This window comes from Populus euphratica, unplaced genomic scaffold, assembly GCF_000495115.2.
Source record: "Populus euphratica unplaced genomic scaffold, PopEup_1.0 scaffold103.1, whole genome shotgun sequence".
NCBI classification, from domain to species: domain Eukaryota; kingdom Viridiplantae; phylum Streptophyta; class Magnoliopsida; order Malpighiales; family Salicaceae; genus Populus; species Populus euphratica.
In genome coordinates this window covers 236,597-263,145 of record NW_011499891.1, presented here as the reverse complement: position 1 = coordinate 263,145, position 26,549 = coordinate 236,597, and the positions used below count along the sequence as shown (strand labels likewise).

The 26,549-nt window shown below is 30.7% G+C and overlaps 2 protein-coding genes across 3 annotated transcripts; one reads left to right on the top strand and one right to left on the bottom strand.

Moving 5' to 3' along the window:
• The first annotated feature begins 284 nt into the window (after window positions 1-284).
• LOC105131173 (RING finger and CHY zinc finger domain-containing protein 1) lies at window positions 285-4,361 on the top strand. Of its 2 annotated transcripts, none has more exons than XM_011034016.1 (14): window positions 285-697; window positions 851-968; window positions 1,077-1,164; window positions 1,288-1,347; window positions 2,278-2,310; window positions 2,416-2,493; window positions 2,586-2,629; window positions 2,897-2,937; window positions 3,059-3,141; window positions 3,237-3,328; window positions 3,604-3,673; window positions 3,762-3,803; window positions 3,892-4,043; window positions 4,319-4,361. In XM_011034016.1, the coding sequence occupies exons 2-14, from the start codon at window positions 880-882 to the stop codon at window positions 4,344-4,346; spliced, it is 900 nt and encodes a 299-aa protein (XP_011032318.1). In that variant the 5' UTR covers window positions 285-697; window positions 851-879; the 3' UTR covers window positions 4,347-4,361. The 2 variants fall into 2 exon arrangements, with proteins under 2 accessions (XP_011032318.1, XP_011032319.1); XM_011034017.1 differs by lacking the exon at window positions 4,319-4,361 and adding an exon at window positions 4,062-4,252 and having other exon boundaries at window positions 3,892-4,024.
• A 5,964-nt stretch (window positions 4,362-10,325) lies between these two features.
• On the bottom strand, window positions 10,326-18,917 carry LOC105131174 (protein UPSTREAM OF FLC). Its single transcript, XM_011034018.1, has 6 exons — window positions 18,516-18,917; window positions 18,363-18,432; window positions 18,013-18,128; window positions 17,620-17,915; window positions 17,033-17,550; window positions 10,326-10,587 (listed from the first exon to the last, which is right to left on the bottom strand). Exons 1-6 carry the CDS (start codon window positions 18,721-18,723, stop codon window positions 10,326-10,328), a joined length of 1,470 nt encoding a protein of 489 aa, XP_011032320.1. The 5' UTR covers window positions 18,724-18,917.
• Between the last annotated feature and the right edge of the window lie 7,632 nt (window positions 18,918-26,549).

Below are 26,549 nucleotides of genomic sequence, written 5' to 3'. Positions count from 1 at the left end.
TTTTTTTATTGAAAATACACGCAATAGAGCAATTTAAAAAAAAAAGTGTGCCTCTCATCATCTTATGCATGGTGTCGTTAAAAAGAGATTGATCCTTGCAAAAAACAAAAAAGATTTATTTTTATTAAAACAAAATAAAGATTTTAAATTAAAATAATTCGCTAAATAACATGTTAATGGGTAAGCATTACCCGCAATGAAGCGCGTAATGCTCAAAAACCTTGTCATCTCCAGAACACCCATTACAGTTAAAAGCAGTTAAATCCCCTCTAAAAAATCCCAAGCCCTTGATTGTCCAACCCGTTCTTTCCCGCCCCCGACCTCACAAAGCATAAAAAAGGCAAACGAGTCATCGAATTTATGCCCACAGCTCATGCCTGCTACTACTCAGTGATTGGACTCAAACACACTCACAGCTGTATAGAATCAGACTTTCTTGAGAAATAAAAACCTCCCATATCCAACATCCATACATTAAGTATAACAGCACATCAGTGCTTGGTGCTTACGTTGTTTACTTGGAAACAAAGTACAGTCACAAGTGTTCTTGGTTTCTATTTTAGGTAGTTTTTTACTTGCAGGTTAATTTACTTTGCCTTCCTTGCGTGTCGCTGACTCGGCCCTTTCAATAATCAATACTACTTCGATTTGATTTTTGTGTGGACACAGAGAAGAGAGGGTTATAGAGAGATAAATAGTGGGTTTCTCTTAATTTCTCTAAAAGCTTGATTGGATTGTGTTTTTCTGAAAGTTCTTTTCTGGGTTTTTGCTTTGCTCTTTCTTTCATTGATTTCTGTTCTTTTTAATGAAACCGGTGTTGATTGAGTTAGCTGTGTGTTTATGGATTCAGGTGTTGAAGAGTTTCTAGAATTGAAGAGAATGGGGAGTGAATCCGTGGCACAATCAGATTTTCTTGAATTTGGAGATACAGAAGCATCTTTGATGGAGATTGGTTCTGGGAATTATGGGTATGTCTTATTTTCTGTTGTCAAATTCATTTTATAATTTGGTCCCTTGCCCTTTATTTGTAGACTGATTCAAGATTTTTCTAAGTTAATTTTCCTTGCTTCAATTAGATGCTCACATTATAGGAGGAGATGCAAGATTAGAGCACCTTGTTGCAATGAAATCTTTGATTGCAGGCATTGTCATAATGATGCTAAGGTATATATGTACAAAAGACTATGATCTTTCTTCTTTACTCCCTTCTCCTCTTGTTCTTTGACAGATAATTCATATTCTTAGTAGATGTTTAGTTAATTCTTAACCTGGTTTTTGTATGAACAGAATGGGTTGGAAACTAACCCACTTGATCGACATGATATTCCTCGCCATGAAGTCACAAAGGTATTCTTTTATTTCTTTCTGCAATAGACTTTTGCCAGTCATCTCTCGTAATTATTTTGTGTTCCTGAATCGAAATTGTTTGAAGATGCACAGTTTGATTGGTTTGGAATGCACTTGATTCGTTTCATCTATACTCCATGCCATTCCGCAGCTTAGTAGTCATTTTCGAGTAATGTCCACAATTTAATGTTATTGCAATAGAGGAGCCTTGTTTGATGATTAAAGGGAGAAAAAAACGACTATGAGAGCATGTGGTTTGAATATTTCACTTTTGTGCCGTTTTTCATTTTATCTCTTAAAGTAAGTAGACTTTTGCAATTGGTGGTCTCAAGAATTTTACATATTTTTTTGAGACGGAGACAGAAATATATGGACACAGGTAAAGCTTGGACAATTTTTGAAGACTCGCAAGAATGAGTACAAAACAGGAAGATGTCCTGCTAGGAAAAAACTGTGTACACTTATTGAAAAATCCATGATTTTGGATAAGGTTTATTTTTATGATAAAAGTTGTCACTTTTGATTTCCACTTCACATATAACCAATGAGATAATTGCGTGGTTTTTCTAGGATAAGGCTTGGTTGAAGGCTTTAGGCCATAATCTCGAAGCTTGGCCCAGATTTCCTTTCAAACTAAGATGGACATTGACCCGGTCAAACTCAAGTGACCTAGCAGGTCAACGAACAACAACTCCTAGGACTTTTCTTAAATTTTTTCCAAAATGAAATCGTTTCAATTTTATTTTTTTGAAATGATGTTGTTTTGAAGTTTACTTGGGCAAGGCAGGGCAAGGCACAACTCAAGCCTCGAGCCTGGTCAAAGGATATAACTATTGCATAATGTTTCTTTCATGTCTTTTTTAGATATGGTTTATTGTGTTGGTTTTCTTAGTTTTCTCTGATTATATCCTGTTAAACTTTACCTTTCAGGTTATTTGTTCACTCTGTGACACCGAACAAGATGTAAGTGTCTGCAACATAAAATTAGATGATGTACAAGTCAAAGGATTTTTGACAATTAAGATAGAAGTGTGTGAATTCTTAATATTCCTGTGTTGCATTTAACAGGTTAAGCAAAATTGCATAAACTGTGGAGTTTGCTTGGGGAAATACTACTGTTCTAAGTGCAAGTTCTTCGATGATGATGTAATTTTCCATACTTCTCATTGATCTTTTTTACTTCCATTTTGCTAATATACAGAGTTTTTGTAGTAATCTGAAATGATTTTTTTGTTCAGGTTTTGAAAAATCAATACCATTGTGATGAGTGTGGAATATGCAGGTAATACATCTAATTCCTGTTTCACTTTTTTCTTCTTCAGTTCAGTCTTGAATGGCTACACCATATGAGCATTACGGTGACAAATTCATAACCTATCTGGAGTTCTAGACCTTCTTGTGTATACTACTTTCACATTGTATTTTCATATCAATTTACTCGTTCTATTTCCAGGCCATGAAGCTCTTTCATGGTCTAAATAGCTTTCTTCTGAATACTATACGAATTACAAGTTTAAACTCATTGATTTTGTTGTCATTGCCTTTACAGAACTGGAGGAAAGGAAAATTTCTTCCATTGCAACAAATGTGGTGAGTGGGAAGATAACAAGCCAATAACCTTGATTGGAATTGAAAACTGCAATCTATTTGCCCTTTTTCTTCTTCTTTTGAATCTATCAAACTGATATTTCAAGATATTTTTGTTCACCAGGTTGTTGTTATTCAATGTTAATGAAGGATGCACACCGTTGTGTAGAAAGGGCTATGCACCATAATTGCCCTGTTTGTTTTGAGGTAAACAAAGCATTAATACGATGTAACACCTATGTATCGAAAATTTTGAAAAGTTCTTGGTACTTAGAGAAGTTTTTTTTTTTTTTTCCATACAGTTTCTATTTGACACTATGAGAGATATCACTGTGTTGCCTTGTGGACACACAATACATTTGGAATGCTTGAAAGAGATGGAACAACATTACCGGTAAGCACTATGCATCTTGCTCAAATTCATGCTTTTCTTTGTACTTTTATTTTGCTCTATCCTCTTTAATTAATTTCAGATTCAAAATTGTTCTCACATCTTTTCTTTTTTCTAGAAACATATCACATCCTTGAAATTCCTCATTGCAGCATTTCTGTTATTTGACAAAAAAACTCATCTTTGGTTTTGCAGCATTTTTGTTTCATGTTTCCTCCCATCTCTCATCTGGAAAATGTCAGCTAATGGGTTGGTTCATGTATTACTTGATTTTGCAGGTATTCATGCCCAGTTTGCTCCAAGTCCATATGTGATATGACAACATTGTGGAAAAAGCTTGATCAAGAGGTAATTAAAATCTTTGTTAGTATTCCTGTTTAATTTTCTCATGTCGTCCCAGTTTATGTATCTTAACTGTTTTTAAACTTCAAAGCAGATTGCTGCAACTCCGATGCCTGAAACGTACCAGAATAAAATGGTGAGAATCTAAAGTTGACACGGAATGCCTTCATCATTTGATAGCCATTTTCCATAGAAATTGCTGACTGATTTTTGCTTACAACCAGGTGTGGATTCTCTGCAATGATTGCGGAGCAAATTCCCATGTCCAATTCCACGTTGTGGCACATAAATGCTCGAGATGCAACTCATACAATACCAGACAGACACGAGGCGGCCCTGCTGCATCATGCTCATCAGGGATGACTGGAATAATTAGCTAATCACCTTTCATCAGAAGTAGGCATTAAGATTAAATGAAGTTACCATTCTTTTGCATGGTTAGTGTCACTAACATGCTAACAGGGAAGGAAAGTTATTCTTGTTTAACGTTGTTAATCCATCTACATTGTATCAGAAAAAGGATCTTTCTAGTTACAAGTCCTCACAGGAAATGGCAAAATTTTGATATGTCATGGAGGTTTATCTGGGTTTTCTTGTACACAAATGGGTTGGTAATCAATCACTAATCATTTTACTCTTCCATGTTACCGTTGTTTCTTCAATGAGCCCAGGAGGTTAAAAGTTAAAACCTGCACAGCTCAATTATGGCTCCTCACCCCAAATCAAGAAAACATCAAGAAAGGGAAAAGGCACCTTTTGAACTCAATAGAAGCATTCACAAAATAAAGGAAATTCATTTTTTCTTTTGTGTGTGACAATGATAACAAAAAAAATTACTTACTTACTATTGACGCAGATGATTAAATAAATATTTCAAGGGTTGCAAACCGAAGATAAGATCGATGCTATCATTTGTAGGGTATGTATGAATTAACATACCCTATAAATTTCTTTTTTATTGTGGTAGCCAGGATGGATGATGTGTCAAAATAAAAAAAAAAAAGATAGAATTAAATCTCTCCTTTTACATTATTATTTTTTCCCAAAAACTTTCTCTAATATTTCTCATAATTCCATTTACAATTATGCAATTCCATGTAGGGATTCATGTGCTCCAGTGAAATAATTACAATAAAACTAAGAAGGAATATGCAATTTGATTGAAGATTATTGTGTCGTTAGACACCATTCAGTGTGGACCCTTTTTTTTTATTCCGATTATTGAATTTTACAATTTTATTATATTAACAACATTTTATTATTGAGACTTGCCTCTCTTTACGTGCTCCTATGTGTGTGAAGTGTAAAAGAAAATTCAGACGTTCAATTATATTTAAGGTTATAATACCTTCAATTATATTTAAGGTTATAATTAAAAAAAATTGGAGATTAAAAAGACAGAGCATGCTGTTCAAAAGACACATAAAAATTCAATTTAATCCTTAAAGTTTTAATTTAAGCATATTTGATCTCTCAAGTTTTAAAGTTTTAAGTTTTAGTTCTAAAGTTTGTATACGAATCCAAAGGTTATAAAAATACTTGAATTCACGATAAAAAAAATATATAAATAACGAAAGAAAGTTTAAATAAAAATAAAAATAAAGCATGGCACAATAATTATTTGAATCAAAGCATTAAAGTTATTGAATGAAAAAAACCCCAATCTTATGCCTATAATAAATCATGAACTCAAAATATAAAAAAAATACATCACAAAGACTATTATTCTTTAATAAGTTTAAGAAAAATTCAATAAAAAACAAAAAAATATATGAGTAAACCTCGTATAAATACTCAATATGATATGATGAAAAACAAAGTCTTCTTTTTTTTTTCTTCTTTATAATATGATTCATCAATAACTAAAACTAAACATAAACTTTTGCTTTTTTTTTAATAAAGTTGTCACAAATTCAAGAACAAAACACAAAGACTAATAACATGAAAAATTAAAGATAAATAAATACAACATAATTTTATAACCTTATTATGATACCAACTAATATGAACTCAGAAAGTAAAAACTATATAACCTACGAACAAGAAACAATACAACCTAAAAAAGCTCAAATCAAATTGATAAAAAAAAAAACTTGATTTAATGTTTATCTTAATAAAAAACCGAAGTTATTAGATAAAAAACTTCAACACTTCGATTATAAAGAACAAAGAAGTTGCAGTATAAGATAAAAAAATCACAAAAATAGTTAATATCTGACAAGTCTTGAAGAGTTCAATGAAAAACTAAAAGTAAAAGCATCTTTATACACATACGATATTATTTCTGAATAAAACCAAGTCTAAAAGAAAAGGAATCTAAATACAAACTAAATAACTTTATTCATAAAGGGTAAAATATCTTAAACACGGCTAAAAAAATAACAAGAGAGTTCTAAATAAAATAGAAAAAATAACCTTAAACTTACTAGAAAAATAATGTAAATCGCGCTCAATATCTTTTAGACCTTATCGCAAAACCTTACCAAGTTTTGATCGCTATAATATGTTAACTTTATGTAAAAAGCAAGACTCTTAAAATATTCTGAAAAATTTAAAATTCAATCTAATAGTTGGATCAAAAGTTATACTTCTTAGTACAAAAATATATATTAAAAAAAAAGCTCAAAACCGACTTAAATTTGACTAATTCTTGCATGTATCACATTAATTAAATCCAGATCATTTCTTATTGAAGTTTGAAAGCTTAATTTGCTCAAAATATCTTGAATAATCTCATTAAATATCTTTTAAATCCGGTTGCTTCTTGACCTTGTAATTGGTCCTATGATCATATTTAATGGATCGTTTAATAATACAAGTTGATTATCATTAGTTTTTTTTAATAATTCAATCTTTTAGCCTAGAAGTGAGAAAATATTTAAAATATAAAATAAGAGAAAAAGAGATTGATCAGGCATATTCCAATCATAAAAAAACTAATCTTCAAGTCAATAGATTCATCTTAAAAAAGAAAAAATCTGTTAAGATAATTTGGATTTTTCATCTTACACGAAACAAAAAAATATCATATTAAAAAGATTTTTATTTTATATTGAAAAGATTTTTTGATTCAGTTAATTGAACAGTATTTGAAGCTAAAAATATTTTTAATGTGGTCCGAATGATGTATTTTAAATGTTTGCATGTGAAAACCACTTTTGTTTTTATTTTTTATTTTTTTAAAAAAAAGAGTTTCTACAATTTAACACCTCAAACCCTAATTTTCTAGTCTTTTAATGCCTAATGGTTGAACCAACAAACGATGCGTGAGTTGCCAAGGAGAACAACGCATCATGTGTCTCATTTAAAAAATGTCAAGTCGTATGCTCTTTAAAAAAATAAAACCTAGACATTTTTTATTTTTGGCCAAGCACACCAAGCCATCCTCTCAAGACTTAGATGTTTGAGTTTTTTTTTTTATATTGCTCTTCATTTTTTTAATTTTAAATAAAATTCACTATAAATAAAATAATATTTAAGATATAAACCAATTTCACCATAGATTTAGAATAAAATTATAGTTTCTATTGTAGTATTAACAAAAAGTTTGTAAATTATTATATATGAAACTAGCATGCAAATTTTTTTTTAAAAAACCATGCTTGTGAATAGTAGATAAAAATAAAATATATATTTTTATTATAATTTTTTTCATAGCTATTTCTTCTATCATGTATGAATTATCAAGTCATGATTCTTCATATTTTTTATTGGAATTTTCTCTTCATACCATATCATGACAAGTTTTTGTTAAAGAAATAATTTTTTAATAAAAAAACATATTTTTGTAAAAAAAAACATGAATAAAAAAATAGAGTTTTGATTAACAACATACATTTTCCCCTTCTTATTCAAATAAATAAAATTTTTATGAATATTTATTTTAATTGTTTTTTATTTTTATTAAAAACATGCTATTAATAAAAAATAACAATACATGAATGAAAATAGGGAGATTTGCCTTATAAAATACGTATTTGTTTGTTTAGATAATATAATATAAGTAGTTGTTTTTCTTACAAATATGTATTATTAAATATAATATAAGATTCTTAAAAAGACCCCACAACATCAATCAAGGAAATAAAAAATGGTATACTGTCGTCTTATCTACCAGTGCATTGAACTGGTCGAGGCACCTCAAATTCGCTGTATACATGAAGAAGGGGACAAATTAGTGAGCAATCCACGCATCCAAGAATACTAAATTCAATGCCTATTAAACTTGGTCGAATTCAAATTTTTATCAGTTTTTTTTCCATCCTGATCGAAACTAGATTAATTTAATGTCCTGTAAAAAAATTAAAAGACTTTTATTTTAATAAAAATTAACAAAAATCTAGGGAAATTATTGTGCTATAATATTATTATAATAATGACAAAATTACTTCTCAACCTTGAAATATGAGAAATCGATATTTGATGTTTTTTCACCTTAATACAATTGGTTTTTACAAATTATGCTAAGTTAGTTTTTTTTTCACAATAAAATTATTAATTTAACCCTATAATAATAATAATAATAATAAACTTTCAATTTAGGGTCTTTTGGCCTTTTTTGTTTTTTTTAAATATTAAAATTACTTTATTATCCTTAAAGACAATCAATCAAACTCTCTTACAAGAACTTTCTTGTTATTTTACCATAGTTTGTTTTTGTTAATACCAAGATTACTTAGGGGCACTATTATGTTTGAACATATATTCAATATTATTAAAAACAAATTAGAGATGCTATTCAAAAAGTGCTCGTGGGATAGTTTGGTTACGAAATCTTGCCTTCTACAAAAATATTTGAATCATCTTGATTTTCTCGTGTTTCAAATAACCCTTTGATTTAGAATTAGCAATCTTTTTTTTTCTTCTTCAAATATTATAAAATTTAATATTTTTTATATTTCTTCATTCAACATTAATTTATTTTAAAACTGGGTTTCATGATGTTTCTCGATTTATCCTCCATTTAGTTATCTCAATAACATAATTCCATTTGATTATCTCAATAACATAATTCAAGTTGTAAACTTCGGTTTATCTTTTATTTGGTTATCTCACCAACATGATTCAAGTTGCAAAATTTGGTTAGCTTGTTTGGTTTTATAGGTCTTTTTTCTTAATCTTACTTTAAAATATGACCTTATATGTTATGTTTTTTTTTTTAAGAATAGGACTTGCATATTTTTTATTTTTCATTATTCTAGTCTTATGACTTGACTTTTACATTTTGTATGATCACTAAAGTTAGCTTAAATTTTTTTTTTTTATTTTTTTTATATTTGATTGGCTAGAATCTTAGCTTTATCATTTTTTTGCTAGGTTATTATGATTTATTTTAAGTTAATCCATTTATTATCCTTATCTATTTTTTTATTATCTAGTTAAATTATAAAAATATTTTTCTCTCATTCAAGTCTATTTTTAAATTACTTTTTTATATTTTTGTAAACCTGAGATTTTATTTTATTTTTAACGAAGCATAGCACGTACTCACAAATGTAGTATTAACTAATTAATTGTTTTTGTTTCAAACTGTGGATTTGACAGCTATACAATAGTAACAATGGAGCAGCCGCTTGTCTTCTTTCTCTCGTGGAGTTAAAATTACCTTCGTAATCAGTGCCTCCAAGGAGAATAAAAAATAAAAACAATCCTTTGACTAACTCATTATGCTTCGTCAAAAAAAAAAAGATTAAAAAAATAAGCCCTGAGACCGAATAGCACTGTCAGTGTTTTCTCGGTCCCCGAGGCTTTTTCCCAGGTTGAAACCTCATTCAACCGAGCATATAAAAAAGGAGAACCTCATTCTCCGTTCCAGAGAAAAGCATATAAAAAGCAATTTAGTAACACATGAATATAAAACTTTTCTTGTTGCGTGGCCTTTCCAGTAGATTGGCTACAATTTGTCGGAAAGGAAGAGATGTTTTTTAAAAAACAAAGAAAACACAAGGCACTAGCAATACCATACAACCCCCAGCAACCACAACAAGTTGCAGCTGGTTTTAAATTATCAAGAGAAGGTTTTGGTAACAAGTCAACCACCTTTTCCCTCAAATTGTTAACTAATTATAACCCTTGATAAAGCTTGATATTGACCAAAGGAATCCCATGAAAATGGTAACATTACCTCATAGTGCCTATGATACCTTTTCTCGTTTCTAAAGAAGTAATAATGTCAATCGCATAGTAAGGGATGATTTTGTGACTACAGTTTACAAGCAAAGGTACGGTTCCATTTAAAAAAAAGTTGACACCCAGTAGACAATGCCTGAACTTGCACCCTTGCAAATGGGTTATTTCCCTTCTTTTTTTCTCTACCCTTTAAAACTTTTGAGATTTACAGGATCATTACATGGACCGGCACATAAATTAACCATCATTTGAAATTTAAAGAAAATTTGAAAACTAGTAGTTTTAGGCAATCAACACACCTTTTCAAATGGAACTAACTGTTTGTTGCCATTGGTCAGCCTGCCTCCAAATGGTGTCTTAAGAACTGCAAACAGAAGAAGGGTCACAAGATGCTTTGGAGTGGATTATAACCCGAGCTCCTGAAGCAAGCCTGCTGGGAGGAAATGAGGATAATGTCAAAATCTGATAACACAAGATTAAACTTTAGCAGCTACATTTAGAATAGATTGGAGTCAACACTTAACTTTCTTCAAGAATCGAGCTTCTTTGATTGTTTTTTCCCTGAATCAGGCTCTGTGATTCTTTTACTGCCACCATTTGATGAGCTACTGTGTATTACTTGAGAGCCATCAGCCCCGTTAGAGGAGTTTCTAGGTTTATCAGAAACAGGCGATCGCAAAGATTCACTGCGCAGTTGCTTGCTTAGGGAGGCTTTTGATCGTGGAATGCATTTTGAGCGTCCAGAGGTTGACTCTTCATTGTCTTCAACTGAATCTGGTTGTTTACACGTCCTGCAATGTAATTTATGTTTTTAATTAAGGTGAACAAAGAAATAAAGGAAGAATGTAGAACTATTTCTTGTGTTAAATATGCTGAATGTGGAACTATTTGCTCTATTAAATATGCTTAGTATTCTTATAAAAAGAAGTCAATAAATAAAATTCATGCAGCTAACCCATAAATCAATGACCCCCCCACCTGAACTACCATTATTAGTACCGAATGGGAGGGAAGGACATAGCCACCTTAATTCCTTCTTTTATTTTTCAATCAAACAAAAACAAATGTCGTGTCTCTAAGAAAGGAAAGAACCAAAGTTGAAACAGGTGATTATAAATAGATTCATTTCACATCAGGATATTGTTCTATGCTCCACAGCAACTCAAACAAGTTCATCTTACGGCAGGATCAACTACCATGATAATAACCTAACAACATTACAATTGAACATTATACAAATAATAAACAGTAATATAATGACCCCATATGAACCCTTGTTGTGCAGTCATGCAGACCATCTATAAACTAGAAAATTCTTCATGCAAAAAAGCTTTGGGCTTCTTAATACCAGCACTCTAGGATGGCTTTAAATACAGTGGGACATTTAATGTGACCTAATTATTAACACCTAAAGTGCTGGGCATGTAGTAAGTTTATAGATGGTGGTGCAACAGTTTTGCAAGTCCACATAAAGAAAAGATTTTTGCTCTACAAGAAATCACCATCATGCAACATCCGATATGATAGGATACCTCCGAACAATAGTAAACTGAAAAACAATAGTAAGCAAATCCAATGATTGATATTGTGACTTCTCTTTATCAAGCCTAGATGCCAAGCCGAACACTCAAGCTTGATTCATACATGTTGCCTCAAGAATAGCTAGTTGACAACCTTATGCAATGGTTATTATGACATCAAATAATTCATTAGGAGTGTCCATTTAGCATATTCTAAGGTCTAAAATAAAGTGGATCTAAGAAAAGTTTAATGGGTCAAGTCAAGAGTCTTAGATTAAAAAGGTTCAAATCTATTATCCTAAACCTTTGTCTGCTTTTCGGGTCATATCTGAAGCTACACGAGATTTAGAATGTCATTCAAGTTAGGTTGGAAACTAGATATTTGTACCTCTCCAACAATATATGTTAAGCTCACTAGTTCATCCGGATGAGAGAGAAAAATGTGTTTGAAGTTGGGCCTAGAATTTTCCAAAAAAATTCAAAATTAAAAAAGACGTTGTTTCCTTGAGAGTTTTGGATTTCATTTACTATAAGGAGTGCTTAATTTTATTGGAAACATGTCTCAGCCTCAAGGTTACGTATTTTATAAGGATTCAATATCAAACAAGAAAAATTAATTGGTCAGAAATTAATTCTTATTTTATTAGGCATCACTCTTTTATTCATCAAGAATTCTACAATAATTATTTCTCTTGGATATTTTCTACTATCATTTGCAGCAAATAGTGAAAAATAATCTTAGACTATTGTTTTATTTATTTTTATTATTTTAAACCTTATTTTAATTAGTTTAGGCTTTATTTAAATTGGATACATATCTAACCTATTAGTTTTAGGGTTTATATATAAATACCCTTATAGAAGAATTTTTAAGTTGCTGATAATTTTTTATCAAAGGTTGCCACATATTGCATGCCTTTTTCTTGTGTGATTGAGTGATTCTCATATTGAGTTCTTGATTGAACTTACAAACTCTTTAAAGGATTGATCAACTTTATATGATTTGTACTTATTGTTTGCTTCTCGTTATAGGCATAAAGTGGGGGTGATCAGTTGCATATAACTTTGGTTCTTCAAGGAAAGGTTCTTGTTAGGTCAAATAACAAACTTTTCTTTAAACCTCAAATTAGCAATTTAAAGGGCAATTCCGCATCAATTTGGTATCAGAACACAACTAATTTTAGGTTGTATCTTTTCAACTTTTATCATTAGAATTAATTATAGGGTTTTTTTTAGATCTTACCATATCTAAGGTTTGTGTACATGTTTCTTAGTTTCTTTTTTTCTGGGGTTTTAGGTATTACTAAAAAAAAATTTTGAATCTTGTTTAATATATTTGTGGTGTTTTGGTGGAATCTTGATTAAAAAAAAAATCTTGAAGTTGTTGAAGAAAGAAATTGCTTACAAACAACAAATTGTGTTCATCTTTGGACTTGAGAAATTCAGCACCTCTTGAAAAAAAAAAAAAGAACCAAAATCACAAATCTTGAAAGGATTTTTGAGGAAGCAATTTAGAAATTTTGGATCTTACATGAACTAGGGATTAGCTGAAACACTTATCTTGGAAATTCTAGGTAATCTTGATTGATTTCTAGCAAATTTGAATAGAATTATCTAGCATCAATTTCTTTAAGGTCTTGATTTCCTCCATTGAATTTTTTATTCTCTTGAATTTCATAGTTTTTGTTGTTTTTTAATAAAATTCTTGCTTTTATTTCAAGTCTTTGTTTTTGTCATTATATTCGCATAAATTTCATTGCTACTCGTAAGTTTGTCCCTCAAGTTTTGTATGAAAAGTTCAAATAATTCCTGATTCTTGAGTCTTTAAATATTAAATAAATCATTTCATAATTTGGTTAATTGTTTGATAAGTTGTTAAGTTACTTCTAAGAACCAAAGTACGAGAATAAAATGGTAAAATACATAGCTAGTCTATTAGAATGAAAAGCCTAATAAATTGTATGAAACATGAGAGAAGTGAATTTTATTGTGAGAGTACACACATGAGGTTTAAGTGAGGAAAAAAATATTTTTTTAATTTGTTATTAACCTTTATTTCGGATATAAATAATGTCTTCAAAAAAATATTGAACAAAAAATAGCAAAAATTGTGGAGGAAATGTAAGATAGAATGAAAGTTATGATGGAGGTATTAATAAGTAAGTTTGGTGAGATGATTAGTAGACAACAAGTTCCTAGTCATAAGGAAAATGAAGTTGAAATGCCTACCATTAGGGCTACAGCAAATGGTAAGAATGTGTGATAATTCCAAATATAAAGGAAAAAAGTTTTCAAAGGTTAATGATCAAAAAGATGCTATGAAATTGGTAAAGAAGAAACAAAGAAAGAGCATCTTTCATACTAGATATCACATTAGTAACAAGGCGTGTAGTATGATTATTAATAGTGGAAGTTGTGTCAATATTGTTAGTACTAGTTAAGAAATTGAATCTAAACACCCTTAAGCATGATAGACTTTGTAAACTTTGATGGCTAGATGAATGTGGTATAATTATGGTGACTAAATAGGTTTTGATTTCTTTCTCGATTGAAAAGTATAAGAATGAGGTTTTATATGATGCGGTTCCTATACATGCTAGTTATTTATTGTTCAAGAGACCTTGACAATTTGATAGGAAAGTCAAGCATGATGAATTTAAAATTAGGTATTCTCTTGAGAAGAATGGAAGGGTATACACACTTGCATTATTATCACTTAAACAAGTTTATGAAAACCAATTGAAATTGAAAAAGAAAAGTTAAGCTGAAATGGGAATACAACGACATAAGGTCATGGTTACCATGCAAAAATATATACGAAAGTGGTTAGTAAGGCGTGCTTATCTCAAATTATTATTAGCTACTATTTTCATATAGTGTTGTTGGAGGCAAAAGTTGGTAAAAATAAACTTTTTAAACAAGATCAACTAAAGCTGAAAAGATAATGCAAGGCCGAGGAGACAAATAAATCATATGAGCTCATGAGTTTAAAGAATAAAAATAAAATGAGTCTTAAGAAAAAAATAAGCGAGACAAAAGACACAAATTCGACTAAAGGTGAAAAAAAGTGAATTGAAGCCGAATGTGGAGAAAAGAAAATAAGGATGAAGAAAGAAGTGTAACAAATATAGGTAAACCTTGAGCATCTACACAAAAGAAAGAGATCAACAGTGCTTATTTTTCTAGTTTATAAAGAAGCATATTTTAACACTAACAATCATGATTATTTTATTCCTAGTGTTGCTATATCTTTATTATAGAATTTTGAGGATGATATATGACAAACAAATTCAGATTTGAGCTTAATTTGTTCCACTGTGTAGTTTTACACCAACAAGCATAATTCTCGATTCGATGGTTGGAATTCAATGGTTGGAACAGGCTGAAATTTTGCTTGAAGTTTCCAAAGATCATTTTTAATCTTGAGTTAAAATTTCAAGATGATTAAAATTTGGTAAGGCTTGTTGTCTAAATCTTTCTCTGCATTTCTTGATGAGATCCATAATAGTTTGCCTTTGATAAAGAGTGCAATCAACAATAGTATAGTAAAGTATAAACATCATATCCATAGACTTGATGATATTCTTAATAAGTTGCATGGATCTTATATGTTTAGTAAGATTGATATGAAAATTAGTTATCATCAGATTATGATGAAAAAAGGAGATGAAGAAAACAATAAATTTAAGACTAAATATGAATTGTTTGAATGGTTAATCATGTTGTTTAGTATTACTATTGCACATAATAATTTAATGAGATTGATGAATCATATATTATGTGCATTCATAGATAGCTTTGTTGTTGATTACTTTAATGATGGTCATAGTAAGAATTTAGGTGTGCAAATTGAGCATTTATGATTTTTGTTTAATATATTAGTAAAGAAATTGTTATGTGCTAATCTATTAAATTAGAAAAATTATTCAACATTTAAAATAGCTTATGTACTAGATTTGGTTTCTTTACTTGTTGATGAAAGAGTTAGACTTGATGACAATAAAAAAGCACATGTGATAAACGCATTGCTTAAAAAGGTACGACAACATGTTGAGAAAAATAATAAGAAGTATGCATTTCAAACAAATAAAAAATGAAAAAATGTTGTCTCTGAACTAGGAATTGAGTTTTAGTACATATGCACAATGAGAGAATTATTGGACATGAAAAATCAAAGTTGATGCTCAGAGGATACGGTTCATTTAGATTCCTTAAAGGAATCAATGCCTACAAAGAGGATTTACAAGGTGAGTATCATGTTAGTACTATATTCAAAGTTTCTGATCTTTCTTTGTTTAATATAGGTTAAGATGCAAGGTCAAATTCTTTTGAGGAGAGGGGGGATGATGCGATCCTGTCTATGACATCAAATGATCTATTAAGAGTGTCCATTGAGCCTATTTTAAGGCCTAAAATGAAGTAGATCTAAGAAGAGATCAATGGGCAAAGTTAAAAGGATTCAAATCTGCCAGCCTAGACCTTTGTCTACTTTTCGAGTCATATCTAAAGCTACATGAGGATTTAAGATGCCATTTAGTTGGGTTGGAAATTAGATATTTGTACATTTCCTATGATTTATGGTAGGCTAGCTAATTCACCTGGACGAGAGAGAACAACATGATTAAAGTTAGGCCTATAATTTACCAGCAAAGTGCGAAAACAAAAAAACACATTGTTTCCTTAAAAGTTATGGAATCCATTCACTGCAAGGAGTCCTCAATGCCATTGGAAACTTATATAACAGCCTTGAGTTACTTATTTTACAAGGATTCAACATCAAACAAGAAGAATTAATTGGTTAGAAATTAATTCTTATTTTACAAGGCATCAAGCTTTCGTTCAGCAAGGATTCTTCAACAATTATTTCTCTTAGGTATTTTTCACTATCATTTGTGGCAAATGGTGAAAAATAATCGTATACTATTGTTTTATTTATTTTTATTATTTTAAACCTTATTTTAATTAGTTTAGGCTTTATTTATATTAAGTGCATGTTTGACCTATTAGTTTTAGAATTTATATATAAATATTCTTGTGTAAGGATTTTTATGCAGTTGATGAAGTTGATGAATTTTTATCTAAGGTTGCTGTATATTGTATGCCTTTTTCTCTTATATGGTTGAGTAATTCTCATACTAAGTTCTTGATTCAACTTGCAAATTCTTCAAATGATTGATCAACTTCATTGTGATTTTTACTTCTCGCTCGCGTCTCGTTATAAGTGTAGGGTGGAGGTAATTAATTGCTTATAACTTTGATTCTTAAAGGCAAGGTTCTTGTTAAGTCAAGTTGCAAACTTTTCTTCAAACCTCAAATTAGCAATCTAAAAGACAATTCCACATCAAAACATTAACCAGTTGTGTTAATTAGCCTAACAGAGCTTTCAAATAATTAGTCAAGAGGGTAGTCAACTTAGGTTCAGAAGTGTGTCAATCTTTTTGAACACCTGTCTTGTAAAATTTTCAACCATCCACAAGCTGGTTAACAAGCCTAATTGTTGAAGCTAATATGACCCCAATTAAAGTCATCATTCAACTAGCCAACCCTTAGTTCTTGCATACTCCTATTGCAAAATATGCAAGAATGTCGTGTATTAACTCCTTAGGTAACACAACAAACAACCAGCAGCAAGAGATCCTCGAGGGAGGGCAAAAAAGCCAGCAGATTTAAATGGCATGCATAGAATTTAAAACTAAAAGTGTTAAAAAAGGTTAACCTGTCTGCATTGAAGGAAGAAGAACGCTTCAGACTAGGATGTCCATCTCCTTCCTTGAGCATTTTTGTCTCTATCAAGCTCCTACTGAAATACTCCTTTTCTTCCGAGCTGAGGCCCATCATCCTCGGATTCTCTGACAAGCAATCAAGCTTTCCTAACATCATAGAAGTAGAGAACAATGGAGAAGGAAGTTTTGAATGAGAAAACCTCGGCCTGTAGGTTGGAACTAGTCCAAAACTGTGATCTTTCACTGAAATTGACCCACGGGATATCAATTGCATTAACATATTAGTGGCCTTGAGCCTTGCGTTGTTTGGCATTCGAATATCTTCCTCTTCAAGGATTCTAAAACTGTTGATTTTATTAACATCAGCTCTAATAAGAGACTCCAAAGTTTCAGTCTTCCCGCCCGATGATGATGCACTAGAGGAAGATGGGGGAGGGGAAACTGAATTCTCACATATCTCAGAATTTTCTTTCACGTGTGGAAGTCGATTTTGATCATTCTCATTGCTTTCCTGTTCCAGAGAACCATCATCAGTCGAAACACCCCTTGAGCAAGTTTCTCAGGATTTAGGTCTGCTTACATTTTCCTCAGTCTGTGTTGAAGCATTCGCGAATCCATCACTCTTGTAAACCTTGTATTCTGTCAAGCTAAGAGAGCCATTCCATGAAGAATTCTTTCCAACTGTAGACTCTGGAGACACGCCAGAGGAGCCAGGACGTTGCTGGGGAGGGGATACTTCATCCTCCTGAGAATGCTTTGTTTCCTTTCCATTCAAACTTGCAGACGATGAGGAATCATCTTGACTTCTAGAAGATGCGGGTTCTGGCAATAGTTTCAGATTTTGCATTTTTATGGTTCCAGCAGGAGCGAAGCGATCTGTGGAGATTAACTCAAGCTCTCAGCCCTTTAACATATCCTTCATGTTATAAAAACAACAACTAACCCATCACTTAAATTGATTTAAATAACCCACCTGGATTAGATTCTTCAAAGAGTTGAGAACCTTTGAGAACATATTCACTTCCATGAGCAGGAAGAATTAAATCATCCTCACAAAGGTCATGCCATACAAATCCATTCTTATAGCTTCTACAATCAACAACAGAAACAAAAATGAACAAACAAATAAGCACAAGGAAATGTAAGGTAAACCCAGCTATAAACTAACCATAACGCTTATCCTACTAAATTTAGAGAACGGAAAAAACTAAAAGCAACCCACAATTTTTTTCAACAAAAGAAATTAAAGATTTCAATTCTTTCATGATTTTCAAATCAAACAGTCCATAATACAAAAAACAGAAGAAAGACAGTAACTTTGACCTTTTAGAAGACCAAGAATACAAAGAAGTCATCCCTCTGCCTCTCAATACATTAAGCCTCTCAATTACATCTGCAACATCACATCACCTTACATTCAATCTCAAAATCAAAAACAAAAACAAAAACAAAACAAACCCAGTTCCAAAAACTCACTAAAAATACCTCTAAGGTAGAGACCATCACGTGAAGCAAGAGGGACTTCAATGAAATGAGGGTGCTCAAGCTGATGATTTCTACAGAGATAATAAACAACAGGGACTTTACGATTCTGTTGTTGATACTTTGGTGACCTCTCTGTCCACACTTTTGCTCTCTCTGGACTTACTTGCCTGTTGTACTTCTTCATTATCATCGTCTCCATTATCACATCAAAACCCTAAACGAAAATTCTGAAACTTGGCAATCCTGAGAGTGTCTGGGAGCAGTCAAAGAGATACAAAATCTTTATGGTGTTAAGCGGTGATGGTGACTCTATAAAGAGAAACTACAGGGAAGGAAATGTCGTTTTAGCTTCTTATTTTCTGCGCGTTCTTTTTTTTGGCTGATTCGATAGAGGCCGAGAGAGAGAGAGAGAGATAGAGAGAGAGAGTGTGCGTGTGTGTGAGAGAGAGCTGGGAGCTAAGAACAAGACTGGGTTTTTTTTTTGTGGTTGCCTTTTTTATGCTTTACCCAGTCTGTCTTCTTGTTTTCTTTTACCCCCTCGTGGAAGCAAAATCAAATTTAAGAGGGGGAGGGGGGGTTAATTGTAACTTAGTCACTGTAATCTAATAAAAATAATTAAACAGTCCTCGTGATTTCATAAACTGTATATTTAACTCCTTTTTTTTAAACTTCTTTTTGTTTGGAGGTTAAATTACGAAATGACAATAAATATCTATACTCAAACTTGAATTAAAAATCCAAGTTTAACCCAAACCTGTTTGGGTATGGGTTTTTTATCCTCAACCCATAAATGCTATAATTTACAATAATTTAATATATAATCATTTTGCATGCTTATATTTTTTTTAAAAAAATTTAAATTATTTATATATTTTTAGTTACATAACGTAAAATAATATCTATAACAAACTTCAAACTTGACTTTTATTTTTTATTTTATCCAAACTCAATTTAATTTAAAATTTTCATATACATTTGAATTGGTTCAAGTTAATATTTATCGAGTTTAAATAAAATTATTATTTCTACTTATTTACTTATTTATATAGTTATGTATATCAATGATACTAAATCTTTCTCTAGATTTTAGAAGTTCATTCCTTACATTGGCCCGATGCATTCCAATTTTTTTAATAAATTCTTATATATGTTGGTATTAATGTTTGAATCTAAAATATCAATAAATGAAACAAAACTTTTTAACCGTTATTAAATCTATTTATAATTGATAATTTTTATTTGTTTCATGTTTTTTAATTAATTTTGATTATTTTAAAAAATAAAATAAAAAAGGAATTAATAGATAGGATGAAAAGATTAATGAGAAAATAAGGTATTTTTTTTACAAATTATTATTAAATAAAGTATGATTATCACCGGTCGAATGATAATTCCATATTTTTTAAGCAATGAAAAACGATATGGATTTTGCTCTATTTCAATCTTTAGTCATCCATTCATGTGACCAAAAAGAGAAGATCATTCTTTGGTGCACATGACCACTTGTGACACGTTATATCATCAAGTCATTCATTTTCAAATATCATCAACAAGAAAAGAAGGAAAAAAAAACAGTGGACATATAATTATATCTTCATCATTCATTTACCAAATATTTATAAACTAATTTATTAAAGATAGCCTTGATTAACCTAATCAAATGTTGCTTTGGTTGCATAGATTAACCTAATCAATCAAAACAATATCTATTTAACTTTCTAAACTTTTTAAATAAAATTTTAAGATGTCATCTATCACTTTTTATAATTTATGTCATTGTTTTTCAGTTCAATCATTCTTTTTTAAAAAATATAATTAAATATTAATCTAAGCTTAAAAAAGCTCAATTGTTAAAAAAAAAACAAAGATTTGATAATCAAATTAAAAAAATTAACTATTCCAAACCATAGTAATTTATGAAAAATAAACAATAAAAATCTTATAGCATTTTGGATCATAGTCAAACAAAAAACTATTAGGTTGACTCAAAAAACAAACTAAAATTAAAACTTATAGAAAAAAACCCAAAAAACATGATTTTTTTGGTTAAAAATGGGCCAAAATTTAGAACACTTAAGAATATAAAAAGCATGCCCAACAAGATGAATTAAGATTTAAACTAGATATTAACAAACCAAAGACATAGATATATTTGAAATCAATAACTGAACAATAATCAAGCATCAAACATCAATAATTATCAATAATTATAATTTAATCAAAATAGTTTTTTGTGCAAAAACAAAACCTAAGATTAAGCCTATTTTAATAGTTTTAGTTTCAAGGAAATATAGATTTTTTCCGAGCATGACCTTAAAAAAAAAATTGTTTGTTGTATACGACTCAATCTTTATAAAAAAAAAAATGCATTTTATTTATATAAAAAGAGAGAGAAATTTTTTTTTAACATTTTTTTAGAAAATTTTTGTTTTTTTATTTTCTTGAAAATTTAGAAAAAGTTTGTAAGATTCCTTAAGGATTTGACCAATGTTTCAATAATCCTAAAAAAATATTATCTTTAAAAATTAATGGCCAATATTCTGGTATAAATATTAGATTTACAAGTAAGCTAGTATTCAAATATCAGGAGTTGATTAGAAAATTCTCAGAATTATTTTGAATATTTACCAATTTTAATTAAGAGTATTCTTCACTACATTGATTCTTCCTAAAAGAATTTATTTGGATATATGAGCCCATAATAAATTCAAGATGCTAGATTTATGCATGAGTGTGAATATTTATTTTGAGTCATAGACAAATCACTGATCGAGAATCCATCAACACTTTTAAATCACATTCAAATCACATTCAAATCACATAACTTACCTTACTTCAGGTAAATTGCATTATGGGTGTTAATACCTTTCATAGCCACAACAAATTCTTTACCCTGAAATTTAAAATAAAATCAGTTCACCTAAGTCTTCTTAACTAAAGAATTAAATGATGATTTCTTAACCCTGATGTCCCGCCACGCTACGCCCTAGACGTGCAACAATCATCATAGAGTGCTTTAAGAATTTCAAATTTTTATGGAAAGGGAAGATCTTATTCATTAGTTTGTTGTGTATTGAAGGATTCTAAAATAAAAGAAATTATGAAGTTAATGATGATAAAAACTTTGATAGATTTCATTCAACAAAAATCAAATGGCGCCCTAAATTTGTTTGAATACACAAGCTACAAGCCGGAAATGTCAGAGTTGCAAACGAAGTATAATTATGACTACAACGAGGTGAGGTTGTCATGCTTTATTCAGAAATTATGATATTAAATATGAACAATCATTTGTTTTCCTTCTTTCTTATATTAACAAATTAACCCTATTTCGTGGATTGCATGTCATATGCTAAGCAATTATAAATCATGATTAATAGGAGGTATATCGGCTTGACATGTTTCAAAAATCCATATATAAACACTCTGGATTTTGCAGTTGAGTCTTGTTATATATAGCCATGGTTTTGTCAACATGCTCAAATAAAAGTGCCACTATAAAGCAGTTTGTCATTTTACTGTGTGGCATGGGCTTTGAAATTTCATTCTTAAATTATGGTCATATTAGTCCATGAGACATGGTTTCCATATGTGTCATGCATTAATGAAAAATCTTAAACTCTCAAGTGACAAAGAATGACAATTTAAACACTGAGGATCGACTTGAATTCTAAAAACTATGTGCACATACATACAAAGATCGTCCAGTTTTTTATTTTGTTATTAATGCCAAGATTAATGGAGTTAGTACATCATGTAAACAAGAACAAAAACCTAATGGCTAGCTCCAGGGGATTTTGTATTTGTGATAAATGTTGCTTATATCAGTATTGTCACTCCATGATTTTTCTTCCCAAGACATTTACAAGAAACTATTACAGTCTCTTAAGATAGGCTGCAATCAACCACTTTATGGAGATCAACCTGAACATTTCTTTATCATATTTGCATATAACGCTTACATCAATATCCTTTTGCTGTAGTATAACTGACTTTGAGCCTTGTACATTGCTTAAAGATATGGACAGGATGGATCAACACCTTTATAGAGAAATATAGGCAACCCTCTACGTCTGCACTCTTTTTTTTTTGTATCAAAGTTCATGGCTTTGTTTGGCTTAGCAATTATGATATCTCCACACTGACTTTTGCTCTTTTTTTTAGCAATCGGCTATGCTCTTAGCACGTAAATCATGAACTTTTTTAGATTGCTTAAACCCTCTAAATACATCTTTTTATGCAGTAATTCCTACCGAATGCTTATACAATAATTTTTTGGTGATTTACGCTCATTGACTACACAAACAAAACTTCATTTATGTGATGAGATTTGGCCCATGACAACCTACCTACCTAGTAAAATAACCTAATTTTTTTTCTAATATTTATCAAACATTATTACAAAACAATAAATCATAATAAAAATTAAATAAACGAATCATTCATGCAAACACGGGCCTCGACTGGTTTGAACATGAAATTCTCGCTACTTCAATCGAGGCTATCATTGTTGATGTGACAACTAAACCACATGGTATTAGTAATTATGAACACATTTTTTTTTATTTGACAGTTCAAAAAACTCTTCTATTACAATCTATGAGAAGCAGAGATGAATGTATGTTTAAAGAATAAGCACAACAAGGCATAAAAGGAGCAACTTGTAAATTATAATAAAGGTTGGTGCCATATAATTCTTGCTTGCTTGAGATCTCTTAATATATATAGCTAGAGGGACATCATGTTACTCTCATGCATCACAACATGCCATGACCACTTGTCCATGTTTTTAGCAAAATCAAATCTAAATCTTTTTTTTATTAACGTGGGTGTCTGGGTCAGCTTGCGGGCACCTCAACTAATCGTACGGGCCCTAAAATTAACAACTATGTAAGCTTCCAGTGACCATAATATTAGCAACCATAGAGTTTGAACTTGAGATTATAGAAAAAGCAAGCCCCTTAGTTCATGCTCTAATCATTGTACCACATACTAGGTGGTTAATCAAATATAAATCTTTTATTTCTTTATTTTTTTTCTTTTATTATAGGGAATCAAATCCAAATTAATATGGTTGATCATTGTTCTTTCTTTTATTATAGGGAATTAAATCCAAATTAATATGGTTGATCATTGTCACTGTCCTTTCTATGTTGGAAAATTGACAAGTATTAGCCAAAATCACCTTATTTCTAGCAACTAGCATCAATTAAGGAAGGACTAATCCCATATCAAGCTTTTTAAACCAAAACCAACCCTATAGGTGCCTTAGGACTAATGTGATGTGATAACACATTAACTTAAACCGTGGAGTGAAAGCCTCGGGACTAATGTGATGTTATAGCACATTAACTTTGATTGTAGAGTGAAAATAATCGATTAAAGAAAATAAACAAGCAGTTATGTAAAACTTCAATGTTAGTTATAAAAACCGCCTTTAATAAAGATGTGACATCTAGCTAAAAAGGATCCAAACAGTTCAAAACTAGAAAGACAAAATACATAGGGAAGTTAAGGAGATTTTTAGATTAAAAAGGATGGCTGTTAAAGATCTTCGTGCATTAAATATAAAAAGAGTTGAGAGTGATGAATTGATGTATTTTATACTGAAAACTATTTTTTCTCATAAAATAGGACTAAAAAGGGGCCAAGTGAAAAAAGACATGTTATAAAAGCTTAATAGAAGCCAAGGCTCATAATAAAAGGCTCTGATAAAATTTTATACCCAACCTTTTTTAGGCTTGGATACACAAGCTCAAACATATATAGGTCTAGTAAAATTTCAAGCCTAGTTTTTTTAGGCTTGGATATATGTCAAACCCAGCCATATGTGGGTTTGGCTAGATAACAGGCTTAAACCCTTTAGGCTCGGTCACGTGTTGGGCCCAAACACCTATAGGTTTAGGAAGATACCAAGCCCAACACCATTAGGCTTGCCTACGTATTATACCCAAGCATTTGAGGCTTTAGCAAGATGATAGACCCACCCTCCTTGACCTTGGTTATATACCAAACTCGAGATGTTAAGATCAACTCCCTTTTGCCAAAAATTCCTCTAGATATGAGCACCTAAAATGAAAATCTAGGGTCATCTTCTCCCTATACTCTAGCTGTGCAAAAAGTCATCTAAGAGTTGTCTATATGTCAATCATTATTAATTTTGATTATAAAGGATGATCCCATCAACATTAATATTATCTATAAATTTATGTAGGATCGTCTTTTATAAGTACGTAATACTCCAATCAATATTTAATATCATGTAAAGAGACACTTATAAGCAATATTAATGTTGATTACAAGGGTCTTCCTTCCATTTTGATATGAAAAAGGAAAGGACCTACAACTATTCGAGTAAGAAAAGGAAAAATTCAAGATTATAAATACTTTTTGAATGACCTACGAAAGGGATTAACCATCTTTACTAATTTAAAACTTATTCTGAGCATTTATCATATATAAACTAAAAGCAAACTTTATTTTCTTAGAATTTAATGCTCATTTACTACAACTTACTATAATAAAGTTATTGATTTAATTATCAAAAGGTTTCTAAAACCCTAAAAAAATTATTTTACAAGAAATCCATCACTCATCACTAACTCCTAGACTCCTCAGATGAATATTTTAGTTATAAAAAATAAAAGATAAATATAAACACATAATTATCCATAATCTAAAGACGATAAAATTATTAACGTAGGTGTCTGGGTCAGCTTGCGGGTACCTCAACTAATCGCATAGGCCCTAAAGTTAACAACTATGTAAGCTTCCAGTGACCATAATATTAGCAACCATAGAGTTTGAACTTGAGATTATAGAAAAAGCAAGCCCCTTAGTTCATGCTCTAATCATTGTACCACATACTAGGTGGTTAATCAAATATAAATCTTTTATTTCTTTATTTTTTTTCTTTTATTATAGGGAATCAAATCCAAATTAATATGGTTGATCATTGTCACTGTCCTTTCTATGTTGGAAAATTGACAAGTATTAGCCAAAATCACCTTATTTCTAGCAACTAGCATCAATTAAGGAAGGACTAATCCCATATCAAGCTTTTTAAACCAAAACCAACCTTATAGGTGCCTCAGGACTAATGTGATGTGATAACACATTAACTTAAATCGTGGAGTGAAAGCCTCGGGACTAATGTGATGTTATAGCACATTAACTTTGATTGTGGAGTGAAAATAATCGATTAAAGAAAATAAACAAGCAGTTATGTAAAACTTCAATGTTAGTTATAAAAACCTCCTCCAATAAAGATGTGACATCTAGCTAAAGAGGATCTAAACGGTTCAACACTAGAAAGACAAAATACATAGGGAAGTTAAGGAGATTTTTAGATTAAAAAGGATGGCTGTTAAAGATCTTCGTGCATTAAATATAAAAAGAGTTGAGAGTGATGAATCGATGTATTTTATACTAAAAACTATTTTTTCTCATAAAATAGGACTAAAAAGGGGCCAAGTGAAAAAAGACATGTTATAAAAGCTTAATAGAAGCCAAGGCTCATTGTAAAAGGCTCTGATAAAATTTTATACCCAACCTTTTTTAGGCTTGGATACACAAGCTCAAACATATATAGGTCTAGTAAAATTTCAAGCCTAGTTTTTTTAGGCTTGGATATATGTCAAACCCAGCCATATGTGGGTCTGGCTAGATAACAGGCTTAAACCCTTTAGGCTCGGTCACGTGTTGGGCCCAAACACCTATAGGTTTAGGAAGATACCAAGCCCAACACCATTAGGCTTGCCTACGTATTATACCCAAGCATTTGAGGCTTTAGCAAGATGATAGACCCACCCTCCTTGACCTTGGTTATATACCAAACTCGAGATGTTAAGATCAACTCCCTTTTGCCAAAAATTCCTCTAGATATGAGCACCTAAAATGAAAATCTAGGGTCATCTTCTCCCTATACTCTAGCTGTGCAAAAAGTCATCTAAGAGTTGTCTATATGTCAATCATTATTAATTTTGATTATAAAGGATGATCCCATCAACATTAATATTATCTATA

What these genes read in the sequence shown, in the direction of transcription:
- LOC105131173 (XM_011034016.1), top strand. Translation starts at nt 880, where the DNA reads ATGGGGAGTGAATCCGTGGCACAATCAGATTTTCTTGAATTTGGAGAT. An exon ending in GAGATGGAACAACATTACCG is followed by an intron (nt 3,329 to 3,603) that starts GTAAGCACTATG and finishes TTGATTTTGCAG; the next exon opens with GTATTCATGCCCAGTTTGCT. An exon ending in GGAAAAAGCTTGATCAAGAG is followed by an intron (nt 3,674 to 3,761) that starts GTAATTAAAATC and finishes ACTTCAAAGCAG; the next exon opens with ATTGCTGCAACTCCGATGCC.
- LOC105131174 (XM_011034018.1), bottom strand. Translation starts at nt 18,723, where the DNA reads ATGGAGACGATGATAATGAAGAAGTACAACAGGCAAGTAAGTCCAGAG. An exon ending in TATTCTTGGTCTTCTAAAAG is followed by an intron (nt 18,129 to 18,362) that starts GTCAAAGTTACT and finishes TGTTGATTGTAG; the next exon opens with AAGCTATAAGAATGGATTTG. An exon ending in CAACACAGACTGAGGAAAAT is followed by an intron (nt 17,551 to 17,619) that starts GTAAGCAGACCT and finishes TCTCTGGAACAG; the next exon opens with GAAAGCAATGAGAATGATCA.